This window comes from Crocodylus siamensis, chromosome 1 (genome assembly GCF_052110815.1).
Source record: "Crocodylus siamensis isolate JL-2025a chromosome 1, ASM5211081v1, whole genome shotgun sequence".
Lineage (NCBI taxonomy): Eukaryota > Metazoa > Chordata > Crocodylia > Crocodylidae > Crocodylus > Crocodylus siamensis.
Genome location: NC_143395.1, coordinates 197,328,665 through 197,346,857, shown reverse-complemented (window position 1 = coordinate 197,346,857; position 18,193 = coordinate 197,328,665). Strand labels below are relative to the sequence as shown.

Here is an 18,193-nt window from a genome sequence, read left to right as displayed (position 1 = left end):
GTCTGCACAGGCTCTGGCCACACCCAGGAGGTGACGGCTCACAGGCCATAGGTCGAACACCACCACCCTAAATGTAAACACCTCTGAAAAACTAAACCAAAAAACCCCCAAGTGTTCAGAAATGGTTCTAATAAAGCAAGTTATTGAAACATTTAATAACGGAGGTAAATATTTCTGCATAATGAGAAAACCATTACAATCAGATACATTTTAGTTACTAGGGAAGACACAGCTAAATAAACTGTAGTTCAGTGTAAATCCTTATGATTCAAAGTGAATGAATTAAGAATCGTTTATGGTATTCCACGCATCTCAGCAAAAACAGAAAAAATCCTAAGATTTATTACATGTTTAAATACTTTTTGGCACTAGAAATCAGAGATAGAAGGTTTCTTTTGTTTCCAAAATCAGGATCTCCAAGAATTATTTTTTTTATCACAAAATATCCACAATTTATATTAATCTCTAAGAAGTGACCAATGGATTGAGAGTAAATGAGATTTATTATCACAAAGTTTGACTGGCTGCATTTTTCCAACACAATTCATTCTCTTGCTTTAGGCCCTATCATCCAAGCATTCAGTTAGCTTTAACACTATTTCCCCTGATATTGATCCAGAAAAGTCGTTTTTTAAAAAAACAACACAACACTTTTGTCTTCCTCTTCCCCAAAACAGTAGTCCACTGTGGCAGTGATTACAGTTCCATTGATGAAAAAAGTTACTAAAACTACTTAAATAACATTGCTTTTTAGTCTAGCCAAATGTAAAAGGGAACAGAGACTTTTATTAATCTTGTGAACAAACAAGAAGCATTTTCCAATGATTATCAAATGTTATTTTAACAACATAAGCTGTTATAAGGCCATCAGATAGAAGTCAGTAGAAAAAAAATACCAAATGCATGCTATTGTAGAATAATTAAAAGGACAGAAGGAAGATAGAGACAGCAGTTTATAAAATATTAAGAACATTTAGATACAGGATGACTTTAAAGTACAGTACCTGAAAGCCTGTGAGAGCAAGAAGTGTAAGAGATACCAGGTAAGAGAGAGCTCACAGTGTGAAGCAGAAGAGGTACACTTTTAGTGGTTGGCAAAGCCTCATAAAGATGGACACAGTTGCTGATAGACTGGCTTCGCTTAGCTTCCAGGGAGAAATAAAGTAATAATAATGTCAGAAAACACAGTAAAATATCTGGATTTTTCTTAAGACATTTGCTGTGTCATGGCAAAATGGAATGCAGAATATATCTGAAAAAGCTCTGACAAAAAATACAATATTCAGAAACCACCATGAAATTATTTCTCATGAAGTATACGTTTAATGTTGTTAAAAGTCTACCATTATCATGTTGGAATAAGCTAGCATACGACGTACGCTAATCAGCAAGATTTTGTGATCTACAGGAACATGAACTATTACAATACCATACCTCATCATAAATCCACTTGGTCATTTAAGACATGGGACATCTTACCAGCTCTTCCTCTAACTGTATAATTACTATGTACCACCAGTCCATCCTATCCCAAATCTTTCCGGTTTTTAGTTGTATTAGATAACACAAGGGAATTTTTTTCAGCCAAGTGTTCACCTTAAAATAAAGAATAGGGAACATCATATTCAATAACTTCCTTTCTGTTAGTGTGGTCTCCCATGTTTGAGACATACATGGCTTCCTCTTTCTCTCTGTAATGTTGGAGGTGGTTCAGTGCTGTAACCCAGCCCATCATGGTCATACCTCCTTCTACGCCCACTGGGCAATTCCTTCCAAAGCAGCACACAAAGTCAGAGGATAAATAAACCATAATTTCAATGCTAACCAGTGAACTAGTAGGTAAAATGGCCTGTTATACACATATGCATAAAAATTAAGTTAAGTTTTCTCCCTTGGCTAAGATCAGCAAAGGAAGATGGAGCTATAGATGATGTTTAGAAGCAGAAATGAAATTATCCCATAACAAAATTCCTATTCTGAAGCAATTTATTATTTAGATATGAAAAGTAACAAGAAATCAGAAGAGAGAGAGAGAGAGAGAAAATTTCTTCAAGGAAATGACAACATGGCACTTCTGGATCATCTCATATGAAGCATTTTCCCTCTGAAGGAAGACTACACAAAGAAGAGAAAGTCTAATCTGTTCATGTCTAGTAACAGCATTAGAAAAACAAATTGCTGTCCTAAAGATTTTCTAAGGGGAAGCACAGCTGTTTCTGCATGTTATGTCAACATTCACCAAACAGTATGCCTTGACTGCATCCCAAACAAGTTCACCCGATACCTTGTATGCTTATTTAATTTGGGTGTCCAAAGTCCTTAGTAGCCTCGAGTAAAATGGAGAGAAATGAGGAACCCAACCTCTTTTGTGATTTGATAGGGTTAAGGTAGACTTTAAGGACTATATAAACAACTAAGCTGAACCATAGCTTTTTGGTAGCATGCTGTGGGCTATGACAGGTGATGGCAGAAAAATGTCTTGCAAGTTTTGGAAGAACTGCACTTTCAAGAAGAAAGAAGCTGAAATCTTAACACAGCATGTTTCCTGCACAGCTGAAGCTGCAATTTTCAAGAGTTGCCTATTATTTGATAGCAGCTAAGGAGCAAATTTTAGTCCAGGGGTGGCCAATCTGTGGCACGCATGCTGTCAGTGTCATGGGCAACCTCTGTGGGGTACATGGCAGACCAGGCAGGAAGCAGAAAGCAGAGCCACAGGCTGGGCAGTAAGCACAGCGGACTGACATTTGGAGAGGGTGCAGGGCTAATCTGTAGCGTGCTAATCGAAAGGGTTGGCCCCCAATCTTTTATAGAACTGACAGAAGGGTGTGCCAGTGTAAGTGGTTTAAAAAGCTTGATGGCAAGGATGTTCTTCACCAACTGGAGTCCCACATAGAAAACCTAGTCTGACCAAAGATTTTAGTTAGTTTGACTTGCTCTGAGAAAAGCTGTAGAAAACAGAGGCAGAACTCTCAAAAGCAATCACTGAAGCCCAATACCTCTTTTTCACCTGTCTGTTGTCAAAAGAGCCAACTGATCTGAGAAGGGGCAAATTCTGCCCCAAGATGAAGATCTAGTCAGAGCCATAGCCTGTTGTTGTCAAAGGTAGTTCTTAGCGGTGTTACTGTCACTTCCGGTTTTGCCACCTAATCCACAGTTGTCAAGTTTTTCTCTGAAGTATCCAATAACCTTCCTTTAATACTTTCATGAAAAGGCTGAAAGAGATGCCTCTAATATAAGACCACGGAAGCCACCAATTCCTTTCACAAGGTGGTTTCCACCTTTCTATCTGTTAGATCCTTAGGAAAAAACATGTCTATTATGTGGCATCACCCACTTTGTTAAAGATTCCACCACAGCATAGAACTTTGGTATTTCTATAAAAGCATTTTCTGGCTCCCATAGCTTATAGTGAGTGAGTGTGTGACTCCTCTTGACTTTCCCCTTGTGAGAGTTTCCCATTCCACTATTATCACATGCTCAAAGGAAAAAGGACTATTGTCCCAGAGACTTGGGTAGCAGGTGCTTGACTTCTACTTAACAATAGGCACCTGCTCTAGCTGGATCTGAATGGTATGTGTAACTTTTCTGCACATAGTATCAAATGTTTCTACTATTCTTCCCCCACCAAATCCCTGCTCATCCTGATTTGGAGAGCTCCCTTTCTTCTGTCAACAAGGGGGAGCCTGAGTCAGAGGTTGATCACTCAGATTTCTTATCTTGATTTCCCTCCCTTTTTATTGTTTTCTGGTATTTTGACATTTTCTGCCTGCTTTGTTGTAGTTGCCATCTGGATGTGGCCAGAGCTTTTGCTTTATTTTGGTTCTACAGACATTTTAATTCCTTTCCCTTTAGAAATGTCTACATAACAAATGTATTGTGCCAGACAGAAGTACTCATTAACATAGTGCAGCTCCCTCCCCAGCCAGAAGTAGCAGAGATTGCTCTCATGCAGTGCTGTTCCCAGGCTAACTAGGACTAGACTCAGCAATACTAATTGGTTTGGTCATACCTTAGCACAAATGTGCTTCAGCCCACAGAGGCTGACACGAGTATGTATGAAAATGCTGCTGCCTGTTCTGATGAGTCTGTGATATAGATTCATCCTCTGAGCCCTCACCCTCATAGTCAGTCATACCACCTGTGGGATAGGAGCCTAGTTTTAGATCATCCTAGTTCATGTTCAAGAGAGATACACAGGATCCTTGCATTTTTACCTGGTAGCTTCTTCTGCTCATATCTCTACACATTTGACCATTGTGTTATACACATTTGTGCTTATTTACTGTACTTTGCAAGGTCTTTCATTGTACATGTGCCTTCAAGCAATGGGTGTTGCAGGAGGTGTTGTATAATCTGAGGCTCTGTGCTGTAGTCACAGGTGACTGAACCAATGGTATAGCCCCACTTCTTCATTAGTTCCTTCAAGCGTCCGACTCTGGTACACAGATGGTTAAGACATCACTACCTTTGCTATGGTTCATCAGCCCCTGGTGTTAAGGATTCGGCTGCTGGAACATCCATTCTTCTGCAGATATTTTCTTCAGTGTCTTGTTCCACATCTGTAGTCATGTCTCCTTGGGTGTGGCATCAAGAGGCTGGGTGCTGGTCAGGAAGCTCCTGTGTGACTTCAGACTTGTATGCGCTGCAGGATGGTTGTACAGTGGGTGTCTCACATCTTCAGTTTGTCTTAGTCATTCTATCCTGCTGGCCACTGCTCTTCTGATGTCAGGTGGAGTGATTCTAGACAGCAGGTACATACAGTTTAGGCTGGTAGGCTTCAGACACCCTGTGATGTATTGGCTCTTATTGTTCAGAATGGGATCAAGGTGCTTAGCATGTATGGATCTCTCCCATACAGGGCATGCATACTCAGCAGAGGAGAAGCTGAGAGCCAGAGCAGTAGTTCAGATGGTTGAAGGGCTAACTCCCCATTTCGAGTTGGCGAGCTTATATAGAATGCTGTTCTGAGTGCTCACCTCTGCTTTTGTCTTCATGATGTGTTCTTTGTATGAGTGGGTTCAATCGAGGGTGACTCTACGGTAAACTGAATTTGGACAGTGGGGTCCTGGACCACTTCTCCTAGTGGTTGGCCTCATTGAGCACATCCAGACGAGCCCAGCCATTCGATATGTGGTACCACAAACATCCCTTCAGCTCCATACACCACACAGTCAGGTGTTCTCTGTGCTGCAAAGGCATGCTGTCCATGCATCTGCTGCTCCATTTTTTCCCCACAGGTTTTTTTAGCCCCTGGATATCCAGGGTCAAAAAAACCTGCAGAAAAAAATGGAGCAGTGTACCCACAGGCAGCACATGCCACTGAAAAGCATGGCTGGGCCACCCACAGCCATGCTGTGGCTGCCAGCCAGGCTCTACCTGGTAGCATTGCCTATGCTGCAGCCTCAGGAGGCCCCCAAGAGCCCAGGTAAGCCTTCTGGTGCCAGCACAGTGCTGGCCCCAGCCTACCCTACCACCCCCAGGGTAACCTACTGCATGCCAGAGACAAGTAGCTGCAGGCAAGGTGTACAACTGCTACTTGTCCCCGTAGAACCAAGTGTCCATGCTCATCTGGACATGGCCATGGTTTTTCAGATTGAAGGCACATACTTGTGTTTTCACTGGGTTGGCATGTAATTGGTTTTCAACGTAGTATGAGGTTGGGCCAATTACTTTCTCACTTAGGGATTTTTCAACATGGTCAAAGCCAGTGTTTTGGGCTATTATGCATAGGTTATTGGCATGGGTGAAACATGGTAGCCAAGGACACATTTAACTGTCTGAGGAGAACCAGAGGGTTTCATCACAGGCCTTTCCTGTCATTTGCCCACAGAAGAGTCTGTGAATGATGCTTCATAAATAAAACAGGCTTGGATTTAAGCCTGTTGTTTGAGGGAGAGCTGTGCAATGCCTGGAAAGTAGCAGCACTGTTAGAGCAGACAGGCCACAGCAGCAGAATAGATGGCCAAGACCACACTGCTAAATAACAGACACAAGAGGAAAGAGGGAGGATGACTATATTGCTTGTTAGTGTTCAAAAAACTTAATTGAAAGCAAAGTTAGTAAAGAAAACTGTTGGGAGCAAAGCAACTGAGCTGACTGATCTGTCAGTGTACTAGAGAAGAAGATTTGTCAGCTAATTTACAGTAACCCAACATAAGAACTGCAGAGAGAAGAATAGTACAGCTCTCAGAACTTTGCAAGATGCTCAAATGCAGGAATCAAGTTTTAATACTGTTCACTTTTTTAAGATGGTGGTACAATTTTGGGGGAATTATTATTTAACTCAGAGGCTTACCTGAGCCCCTCAATCTTCTAAATATGCTACAAAAGGCCTGTATTTTGTTTTGTTTTGTTTCTTGTATTAAGGAAATAAAAATCATCACTTTCTGCAAGACAAGTGGAATTTTAAGTCTCCAGGACAGTTTTGATATGACTGCTCTACAAGACATCAATATGAGAATCATGGTTTTCCTATCCATCTGCCTAAGAAATGAACCACATGCTGGTATCAGGAAGGCCAGGTAGCACATTTGCTTATGTTAAATCATTTACAAAGCTTGTCTCCGCTTCGATATTTATTTAGGTTTACATAAAAAGTAAAAAACAGGATTTATTCAAGGCTCCACATGCCCCAGCCACACATAAGACACAATGCCACCTGTAGCTCACCTTTCAGCACTACAATCTCAGGGCACCTATACATGAGCCCAGAGAGGGCTTCGATGTGCTAGAATTCCAGTGCGCCAGAGAAGACTCAATCAAGTCAGCTGAAGTGTGGTAACTGCCATGCTCCACCAGCCTCCTGCATCTTGTGTATCAGCATCCCTGCACTTAAAAATGGCACTAGGGGTGCTTTATCTAATGCTCAAACAAGCTTTAGTTCAAGTGCTGCCCCCCGCCCCGCTCACACACACCATTTTTAAGTGCAGGGACACTGACACATGAGACACAGTGGCTCTTGAATTAAAGCAGTTCTCAGAGCTGCTCTAATTAAACACTGCCCCCATCACCCCCAAAGTAAGTGTACAAGTGCCCTCAGCCTCACAGCAGTCTATCTTTCTGGGCCTGCTAGGGCTGAAAACCTTTCAACTCTGCCAGTGTATTTCCTTAACTCTCAACCCTGGTGAAATTTGAGGTTATCCATCATTTTCCACAACTATTAATGCCAACATGCCACTAAGTTCTGACTGTAAAAAAGTTATAGTTGATTTTGTTTAAAGTTCTGGCACTTGAAAGATCTGACTTCCAACTAACTATAACGATGCAATGCAGTAACAATGAGGCTTTTGCTTCCCTTTTCTCTTTCCAATGGAACCAAGGTGAATGAGCAAGGTAAGCTTGTTGTACCAGTGCTGGCAGTATGCATGCATGAGAAATGAGTGCATGCTGCTCTGAGGCTTGATTTTTCAAGTGCCTGCATAATGACACTATAATTCTAGCACTGGCACCCACCTCAAGAGCTACTGCTACCAGCATGAAAAATATTTACTTGAACAGCATCATACGATTTTTGTATTTGTTTAGAACTTCAGGGCCAAGGTGGGTATCAGTGAGCTTGCATTTTGAGATTCACATGCAATTTTGTTCAATTATTTTATGTATATTAGAAAGAGAAACTATAACTCCATTGCCTTATTTAATCTAACTCCATAAAAAAGAAGGTTTTCTCTACACAAATAGGTATTGTGTGTACGCAACTTATAATGTTGCGTTGGTCTTCAACTTGATAGATTAGTCTTAAGTGAAAAGCCAAAAAGGCCTGGATGGTATTTTGTTTGTTGCCTTTCCTTCATTGCTTGCTTGCTTATGTATGCAATTTATATAATGACCTTCCCAAAAAGTCTCAAGGCAGCTTACAGAAAGAGATATAGAACAACTTAAATGGGCAACTAGACAAAAGAAAACAATGACAAAATGAAAATAAAGCAGAGACATCTCTGTCTAGTTTGGTTTGCTAAATGTCTGTCCAAATAGAAAGGTCTTGTAGTGCTTCCAAAAGATGGTCAGGTTTGGGCTTTGGCAGGCCTCAAGACGGAGGGAGTTCCAGACCTGAGGAGCAGGTGCTGAGAATGACCGAACATATGTTTTGGCTAAGCAGCCTTCAGTTACTGATAGTACTTGCAGAACGTTGCCCTTGGCTGACCTTAGGAATAGCAATAGGACATAGGAGAGAAGACAGTCCCTTAGGTACATCTAGTTCCCAGACTGTGTAGTGCGTTTATAGATCAAAAATGGTGCCTTGAATTGCACATGGAAAATTATTGGGAGCCAGTACAGGCGCTGGCAACCAATGCCCCCATCAGAAGGTGCAATGCCATGTTCTGCGCCAGCTGCAGCCTCTGGATGGTCTCCAAGGACAGCCCTACATAGAATGCATTAAAGTAGTCTAGTTTTGAGAGTGCAGAGGTATGGATGAGGTTGGTCAGGTCTGCAAGAAATGCTGTATGCAGCCTTTTTTTAAAACAAGGAGGTGATTAAATGTCATTAAACTAACAATAAATAAATAATAGAGATCCCAAAGTAAATTTGGAACAAATGAATAAAGGAAGAACATCTATGACACAGTTTAAAAAAACAATTTATTTTCATAATCAGGGTAATTTTTGGATGCTCTAAGGTTATGAATAAACATACAGTTGGAGTAGTTTCAAAAAGAGAAGAAGGAACTACTGCTTTTTATACAGTAACAGTTACATGTGCATGAGCCTAGAGCTATATAAATGCAGCAAAACAACTCCAACGTTAATCCTGCTTCATCCAGAATTAAACTTGGAGGGATTTATCTTACTTGCATTGTTACAGGATCATGCATGCACATTACAGTTAGAGTGTAACAGCTGCTGCGCAGTCCCAAGCAGCAATTCCTCCTCCCCTTTCAAAAATCCCCCAAGTGTTTGCCTGTTCAGGCCCTCAGCTGCCTTTTATTATATGAATATACACATTTAGTACATGATGGAATAAAGTCTATAGCTGCCAACTTAATCATACAAGACGACCTTGAATTGTTCAGCAATTCTTACTGATTGCAAGCAAGAGGATTTAAAAACAGAGATAAGAATGGTTCTGAAATGTGCATAAAAATCACCATGCACTTTTGTCAATGGCAACAAATTTATGGTTCCACAAAGTACTGTTGTCTTTCATTGTGTTGTATTCAGAAACTATTCACAGTGATACAAATAAAAGTGTGATTTGTTTTACGCAAAAGCAGCAGTGACCTGAGAAGAAACTCCTACTACACTTAGAAGTTCAAAGACTCTTCTTTGAGTTTGTTTTTAGAAAACAATTCACAACCAAGGACTAAAAAGAGAGAAAATGATCTCATCCACTGCACATTGTGAGGCTTTCACTGATGAGAGCTCAGAAGTTTGCTAAATGCTAACGGCTGGCAAGTCAGGAACTAAAAGAGATCTCTAACCTGGCAAACTGAGAAATTACTTCTAGGTAATTTTCTGTTAGTATCTTTTTTCTTGTTCATTACAAACCATTAACAGCTCTCACACGAGGAATTCAGAGATGGCCCAATATTGATGTTACTTGAGCATTCAACCTTGTCCATTAAAAACTTAGACCACCATAGAAGAGTTCTTCCATAGCTGCTGAAACACTCCGCTAACTGATTAGTATAATTAAAACTTGAAATTATATTGATTCAATTTAAGGCAATTATATGTTTAAGCCTCACTTCAGAGAAAACACTGAATTTGTTACAAACTCTATTACTAGATTATTAAGGTAAGTTGAAAGAGTCAGGAAACTATTGAGAAAAAGATTATCTTAAAATAAAATAAAAAAATCTTGGTTTTCCTGCATAGCTTATCTCCTTGTTCACAGCAAGTAGAAAGTAGCAAGCAGCAGATCTCGGGTGTAATAAGGGAAAGGATGAAGCAGACATTTAATATTGAGTGGATTAATAGACAAAAACTGAAGTTCATCTCATACAAAGCAGAAGGTTCCCAAATAATTCCTTACATTTTAAAGCAGGCTCAGAGTATCTTTCTACCAAAGGATGCCTTTAAAGAGGAATGGAAAGTTACTTTGCAGGTCTTCAATGGATTTCAGATTTCTTTCCCCACAATGCCACTAAAGACCTTACGGAAACAGCTCTATGAATGGTTTCCTAAATGCCCTGGATGCCAAAATGTTGCAAGATTTAACAACTTGCCTGCATCAGCTTCAAGAACTTTGAGACTATGGCATTTTGAATGGAACAAAATGAACAGAGGATTGTAATATGCAGGCTACATTCTTGAGATATAACTTTGGAGTGGTTCATTTATGCTGCAATCTTTCCAAAATAGTGCTAGTGACTTAAGGAACAAAATAGTAGAAATTATTTCTCCAGAATTACTGAAAGAAGAATTAATCTTGGACATAAAAGGTTTTGCAACTGATGAGACTGTTCCTTTTAGAAGGAAACAATTTGATTCTTATATAGAAGACGAGCTAACTCCAAAACCTGCATTTTGGAGAAGAATGCAACTAGAAGGACTGACCACTGTCATATATAATCTAATCATTCTGATTAATCCTGCCTCTTGATAATATTTAGTTTAGGAGTCTGATGTTCTTACATATGACAACACTTAGAGGAACACTTACTTTTATCTGATGCTTTATTGCATGACTCTGACCACACATTGTAAAGAAATCTGATGCAACTAACATGACCAGAACTTTGTAATTACTGGTATTATTACTTACATGATTTACAATAGCAGCTACAGGCCAGTTCCTATTTTTCTGTGCACTGTACAGAAAGGCAGCCCCTGACAAAAAGAACGTACTGGTTCCTATTACCCCAGAAATTAAGTTTGATCCACAACAAATGACATTTTCTGGTTGAAACTAGAGTCTGGAGACCAAAATAAGACTAATTGAGCATCCCTACTAAACTATGCTGCATATGTTTCAACTTCCTCTTCACATCCACAACTGAGCTGTGCCTTTCTTTCCCATTTCCAATGATTCCTGTTCATTCGCTAGCCTTAAAAGTCTGGGAAACCTCACTAAATGGGGCCACCAACAGTTCACCCAGAATCCCCATCAGCCCCTCTAACTGCCTGTTGTATGAATAGTGTGACTGTGCCCTCCATGAGGTGGAGCTGGACCAGGTTGCCCCACGCCTCATCTGCATATACATTTTTGGAGGATCCAAGGAGTCATGACAAGAACACCTGGTTCCAGGTGTTAGCGGGGGCTAGTTGGCACATGGATCCTTTGTGGCGGGGACAGCTGGAGTACACAAGCATACTGAACAGTGCTGAGCTGTGGGATCATCATGGCATAAAATGCTGTTGACTCTGTTGAGGTCCAGTCCAATGAACTATATAGTAAATCACAAGACTTTTGGCTTTATACTATTATCATGCATAGTTTATATTACCTAAGTAGGTACCAAAGTGCTACTTTAAAGTATGTTTATGGAGTACCTGTGCTAAAACATGCAGCAGTTTCAAAAAAAGACCAAATGCATCAATTTTGGATGAACTAAGTGAATGGCTACTATATGCAAGTTACTAAAGCTATACTTATTTTGAGACTAATTTTTCCTCACATTTTCTTCTCACTTTCATGTTCTCAGGATGAGCAGGGTGTGACAGTAAGGAAGGAGGGGGGGACAGGGGCTGCAGGGGGAAATAAAAGTTTTGGGGGCAGAGGACTAAGGGGGTACCTGACCCCCAGATTTAGCATTTCCCTGGTGTAGCAGTGGGAAGAGGACAAATTCAAGGCAAACCTCCAATAAGTTAGATTTTATACCTGGAAGACTCTATCAAATTATCTCTGCTGACCCCTGCAGAGCAGAGAACAGCTGAATGTGCAGTACATGGACATGGCCATAAAGTACAGAGAAAGCTGGCTGGAGAACTGTGCTAAAGGAATAAAAGGATTAATTTCTCAATGCTCTAGGGATTCCTCAGCTAAGGAGAGAGGAAGTAGAGCTAGAAATTTAAATAAAGTCACTACCATAAAAAGTATAAAAATTAAAAAATATAAACAAAGTCTGTGGGGGACACTGAATAGACAGTTGCTTTCTAGCAACTAAGGCTGAATTTCTGGTAAGATGAAGTCTAATGGGCTTGCTTTGGTCCTGCAGCTTCCAGAAAAAAACAGAGAACCACTTCCAAATTTTAGCAATGAGATAAATTATCCATTTGTTGTGAATGAGAAGGTCATGTAGCAGAATATCATTTACTTAAAAGCAGTAAGAATCTTCTGCTGTTATTGCCTATTGACTGCCAGTAGACTAGGAACCCTTAAGCATATGTCAGATCAGAAGACAGAATCTGCTACCTGAGGAGATGAAACTCATTATGTTGGCATGTTTGAAAATGCTGGCTTTTATCCTGAATCTGAAGATGCAGACACTCCCCTAACAACCTCTCTCTCCCTATTCTTATTTTGTTTCTTCCTATTTTTTCCTCAACATCTTTTTCTTTACAAAAAGTAAGAAACACAAGAGAAAGAAAACTGAAGATGCTACCAAATCTGTATCATCATCCTAACAGACTGGAGGCAAACAGGTGGAGCAAAGGAGGATGAAGCAAGTTATTTCCCAACTATATGGACGTACAGAAACAGAACATAATTTGAATGGTGCTCTGAAAGCTATTATTATAAATTGTGTTGAAAAAGTAACATTTTAAGGATAAATGATATATAATTACAATGAAATTAGGAATGTTAAAATATTTTGGAAAACATAATTTACAGAGGTAATGGAATTATCACAAGACTTTCAGGAACTGATGTCCACATTTAGGCACCTAAATTAATGAATTTATTTTCAAAAGTACAGACTATTTAAGGGCAGTTCCCTCAACTGATGCACTGTTACAACTCAGAGGACACATTTAGGCATTTAAATATGAACTTGGAAGCTTAACTTTATGCAACTATTCTTGCAGACTGGGGATCTACAGAACGTTATGTGTGTTCTTCTTAAAAAAAAAAAAAAGCACAGGCAAGAAAGTTATGTAAATTAAAAAGGCTTTTTACCCTGTCTCAATATCAAGAAAGTGGAAGATGTAACAACATTCACAAGGTGTATGGATACTGGGTAAGAAAAAAATGCAAGAATTCTTACCTTATTTAGATTTATTAGATAAATAGATACTGTTAAACATTTTGAACATATCTGCCTAAATTAAAAATTGACACTGTAAAATAAAGATAAATCTGTCTTCAGCTGAAAAAAGAACAGACTAATAAAATATGTCTATATCAAAACTATTTATTATCTGCTTGATATTTTCATTATTATACAATACCAATACAATACTCTGGGAAAAAGTTTTAAGTTTATAGCTTTTTTTCCCTCTCCTCCCCCCCCCCATTTTTTTTTTTTAAACTAATTTGTAATAAAATACTTCCTAAAGGACAAAAAATAAATTATAAATTAGTATTCAGTAAACAACTCATTACATTAAGTTACTTGTTTAACCATATAAATTATAGGTACTATAACTGTTATGCAAAACTGTTAAATATTTCTATACCTCCACATAGTTATAATTACAAAAGAAAAGTTTACCAACTGTCAAGTCATACAGTACAGGGTTGAACAACTATGAGAAATACTGTCCATAATGAAAGCACTACAATGGTCTGTCACAGACTTCTTCGTTATAGAAAAGTGTTTTACAGTTCAAATTTGGCAAGAACAGCAAGGTGGTACACAAAGATTATTGTGAATACATACTATATTTTCCGGAGTTTGTTGATCTAAAACTAGAATCTTAATACTACACTAATGGACTCGTTTCCACAGAATCAGAAGTACAGGATAAACTTGTATTCATCACAGTACTTAAATGCTTAAGAAAGCCAGGGGCATAGGTTGTAGATGTGTTGGTCTAAGGACATAGGCAGACAAGGTTCTCTGGATAAATCTGGTATCTTTTATTAGACCAACTTAAATAGTTGGAAAAAATTCTTCTTTGCAAGCTTTTGGTCAGAAACACTGGGGCTGTGCAAAGCTTCAGCCACTGATTCGATTCAGTGGAGATTTGGCCCGATTTGGAGTGTCTGCATCTTCAGATTCAATCCAAATCGATCAGGAGACCCTTCAATCTCTCCGAATCTAACTGGAACCTTCCAAATCAATTTGGAGAAATTTGGAAAGAGTCAACAATTTGGACATAGACACAGTTTTAAATGTTTTTTCTACATACCTCAAGGTACCAGGCAGCTCGTGAATGCTGCAATGCTGGGGCAGATGGAGCATCCCACAGCAGCATAGGGGCGGGGAGGGGGTCCCAACGCACTTGGCAGCAGATCCAGAAATGAACCAGAAGCACTTCCAGGTCCACTGGGAAGTGCACAAGGGTACCCCTCCATGGCCGATCGCTGAGCTGGGGGAGCCCCGCCACGTGCTCAGCAGCAGACCCAGAAATGGACTGGAAGTACTTCCTGTCCACTTCTGGGTTCATTGCCGAGCATGCAGAGGGCCCCTCCACGCTCCTGTGGGATGCTCCATCCACCCCCACCATAGCAGCATTCACAAACCACCCCAGTACCTCAAGGCATATAAAAAAAAACATTTAAAGCTGTGTCTATGGCTGAATCACTGATTCTCCAAATCAGCATCAAATCTTCAGATTTGGACTCAGCTGAATTGAACTGGGACAGTGATCCAAATCAACAAATTGAATCACTGCTCCAGATTAGGGCTGAATCAAATACAGCCTGTTTCACACACCCCTAAGAAACATCCTTTGTTAGACTGAGGATGGTTTGTTGCAGTTGGTCTGAACAGATGCTTCCTCAGCCTGATGAAGGGTGTTTATACCCAAAGGCTTGCAAAGAAGATTTTTTTCCAACTGTTTGAGTTGGTCTAATAAAAGATATCAGATTTACCCAAAAAACCTTGAAAGACAGTGAATCTTAATTCACTGGTGAATATTCATTCTTCCTGAAGCTGGTTGTTTGTAGAAAACAGAGTTAGGGCTTTTAGAAATGCAATTAAAAGCTGCTGTCTTAAAGCTTCAGAGATGATCAACATGGCTAAAAAAAAGTCCCAGTTTGTACAGATATACTGGTTACATTATGTCTGCACATGCCAGAACACTTAGCCAATCAATTTGTTTGCTGACCTATTTAAAAAAAGGCGGTACTAAATAATAAATCATTCATTCTTATATAAGGAGTCAATAGATCTTTCCTTATTATAACATTTTTGACTAAAAGGTGTCTTGAAATAAATAAAAATGAGCAATCTTTGAAGAAAAAGAGAGTAAGTTAAGAAAAACATTTAGGGAACATTTATGGGAACACATTTATTTCTAAACAAAACAAATTAAAAGATATAGAAGTCATAATTTTTTTTTTTAAATTCAGGCTTATAATTCAGATGTTTTGATTATAATGAGGTTAAAGCAGTCAGTGCCTAACCTGTTGCTCTTTGACGGACTATATTTCTTGCTTTCTCAACTCCTGGTGCTCCAGAGGTGGTAGCACTCCTGAATCTCATTGGTTCCACAACTTCAGGATGACTTCTCCAGCTTAATGAAAATGATCTTCCCACTGCAGTTACCTTTTGTGGATCTGAGATGCCACCTTTGAGAAAGGCAGCATCAGTTAGAATAGTTATAATCAACACTATATTTCATTTCACAGTACAAAAAAAAAAAGAACTAAAACAATTTGCGCAGGACATGTTTTCAATCTACTATTTCTGGCAAAAAAGATTTTGAAAAAGTGTAAGGGATTCTAACTTTGGAAGTATAGAAGATAGACAACCTTGATCCAAACACATCATGGAAAACTACTATACAACAAAACTGTACTGGAGGGCTGTTAAACATGTGGTACAGCCCCTGGTGCTGGCTCTGGTCCTGAAGTGACCTGGACCTGCCCTGCAGGCAGGGCTCAGTGTAACAGGAGGCTTTCTTGGGGCTGGTTTGGCATTGGCCCGCCCACCTGTTTCTGGGTCAACCACCCACCTCCTCACCTTCCACACCTAGTTGTTTCTCATTTGATTCTAATTTAGGTGAGAGGCTGCCCATTCTTGCCCCGATGCCAGAGGGCGCTATCTGCAGCTCCATTCCTCCCCACACCACAGCCCAAGTCTCACAGATGGCATCTAGGTGACATAGTGCTCCCAGCCTACAGCCGGACCAAGCTTAGCCCTTGTTGTCAGGCCTCCTACACACACACGTTCATACTGCCCTCCTCTCACTAGAGCCTCTCACGCTCCACCCCCTCTCACAGGGTCTCTTTCATGCATCAACAACTTATACTGCCTTGCTCCCTCTCGGAGAGGGCCCCTTAGGCCATAGGCTTTAGCACACACCTTGGGTGGCAGACAGACCATCTTTTGGGCCTTTCCAGTGACCCTCACTATGACAGTGGCCAGCCAATTACCTGACTAGGGCCAAGCTTGCCCTGGCCCCTTCTAGGGCAACTCTATACAAACTCACACACACCAGGCTCCAGCCCTCAGGTTTCTCCCTCCACTGGGTCTCCATATCCCTATCCCTCCACTGGGGGCCTACCCTTGCTGGGGCTCCACATCTTCCATTCCCTCACTGGGGCTATGGAGCTTTCCTCCCCAGTGGGGGCCCAGGTGGCCACAGCCATGCCTGGCACAAGTGCTACCTACAGTGATGTGGGGGGTAGGGGTTTATTGAGGTGCCCCAACCCACCTTCCACCAGGGTGGTAACTGGTCTGGTATTTTCCTGGAGGCTCCCGTGCCACTGGGAGCCCCACCAGGCCACCCACTCCCAGCAGGGCGCAGTTGAGGTCATGACCAGAACCACAAGCCTCCTGCTCCTACCTGTAGATGTTCTCATACAGCAGCTCAGGCAGGCGATGTTTCCTGCCTGGCTACCAGCAGCAAATTGCTCTGTTTATGTAGGTGGCTCTGGTTCTAAAATGGCCACCACAATCAATCACCTGCTGGCTGCTTGACTTGGCCCTTAAAGTGGCAGGCACCAACTGTGCCCTGCCACAATCAGGAAGCGCAGGGTAGGTTTATAATAATACAAACTGCAGGGTGTTGGAAGTAATTTTTTAACCAAATATTTGCAGTGTCAGAAACTAGAATGTCAAATTCAGGTTTCCAATTCTACTCTGATATAATCTAACTTAGAATGTTTTAACTAGTTTAACGTAAAATGCACTAAAGAATAGCAACTTGCCTTTTCCCCTTTGTTTTTTTTCCTTTTGTTCACTCAGTTTATCCAGTGGTAGGTTGGTCATTTCTACTCCATACACTGTTCTTGCTAACACTACTGTCAGAGAATCCATAATTTTGGCCCATTCACTTATCAGTTCCTCCCAGTCAGTGAGGGAAGACAGCACGCTAAGCAATTCATCCCAGAGTTCTCGAGAAACGTAAACACTCAGATTTGCTCGGATCCAAGCCACAATAAGGGTCTGGAAAAGGAAACAAATAACATTGTGTACATTTCTATAAAGCATGGAATTACAAAATATTAGTAACCCATGTTCAAAGATAAACAGAAATTATGCGAAGTTATATACCATATATATGTGTACAAGGGAGACTGGTCAGGATTTTCAGCCATGGAATGGACTAAAGGGAAAAAATATCTCCCTTTGCTTTTCTCTTAGGGTATGAGCCCAAGGTATCAAAAAACATAACACCTTGAAACTAGGGAAACAACAAAAGTTTCATTACTCCAAAGAGTTTCTTAAGGTAATTAGTATCCAGGATACCAGCCAGTTAAAAATACTTCTATTTCTTTAAATATAGAAATCTTCTCTCATGACACATACATAAATACAGCTTTGGTAGCGTGACATTTGTCCATAAAAATAAATACGTCTTACTGTAACTGTGAGTCTGAGATGTGGATATCCAGGGGTCAAAAAAGCCCATGGGAAAAAAAAAATCACAGAGTGAAGAATGCTGCTGAAACCCTGGGAGGCCCCCAGAATGCCGGTAAGGCTGCTGGAGCCAGCCCATCGCTGGCCCCAGCCTCCCCTACCCCACCCAGGGTAACCTGCTGCATGTCAAAGTGTACGTGGCACAAGCACTCCCTGGGGACAACTACTGGAGGCACAAGGTGGGCCACTGCTAGTTGTCCCCCAGGGATCCAAATATCCAAACATGTCTGGATGCAGCCAATGGTGCTAGAGATCCAAATTTTTAAATCTGCTTAAAATGAGAGAAAGATATACATTTGCTCTCATATTTTTTCTTGAAATTATGCTGTTAGACTTTGA

At 40.5% G+C, this 18,193-nt stretch overlaps 1 protein-coding gene across 2 annotated transcripts in view; it reads right to left on the bottom strand.

The window, feature by feature from the left end:
• Positions 1 to 18,193, bottom strand: part of RALGAPA2 (Ral GTPase activating protein catalytic subunit alpha 2) — a 359,228-nt gene that overhangs the window by 217,275 nt on the left and 123,760 nt on the right. The window contains exons 15-17 of one of the 2 annotated variants that reach the window (XM_090051969.1): positions 17,143 to 17,380; positions 15,394 to 15,558; positions 1,005 to 1,145 (exon numbers count right to left, since the gene is read on the bottom strand). In XM_090051969.1, coding sequence (XP_089908095.1) covers positions 1,005 to 1,145; positions 15,394 to 15,558; positions 17,143 to 17,380 — 544 coding nt within the window. The remainder of the gene's footprint in view (positions 1 to 1,004; positions 1,146 to 15,393; positions 15,559 to 17,142; positions 17,381 to 18,193) is intronic. The other variant, XM_090051977.1, reaches the window with a different exon arrangement.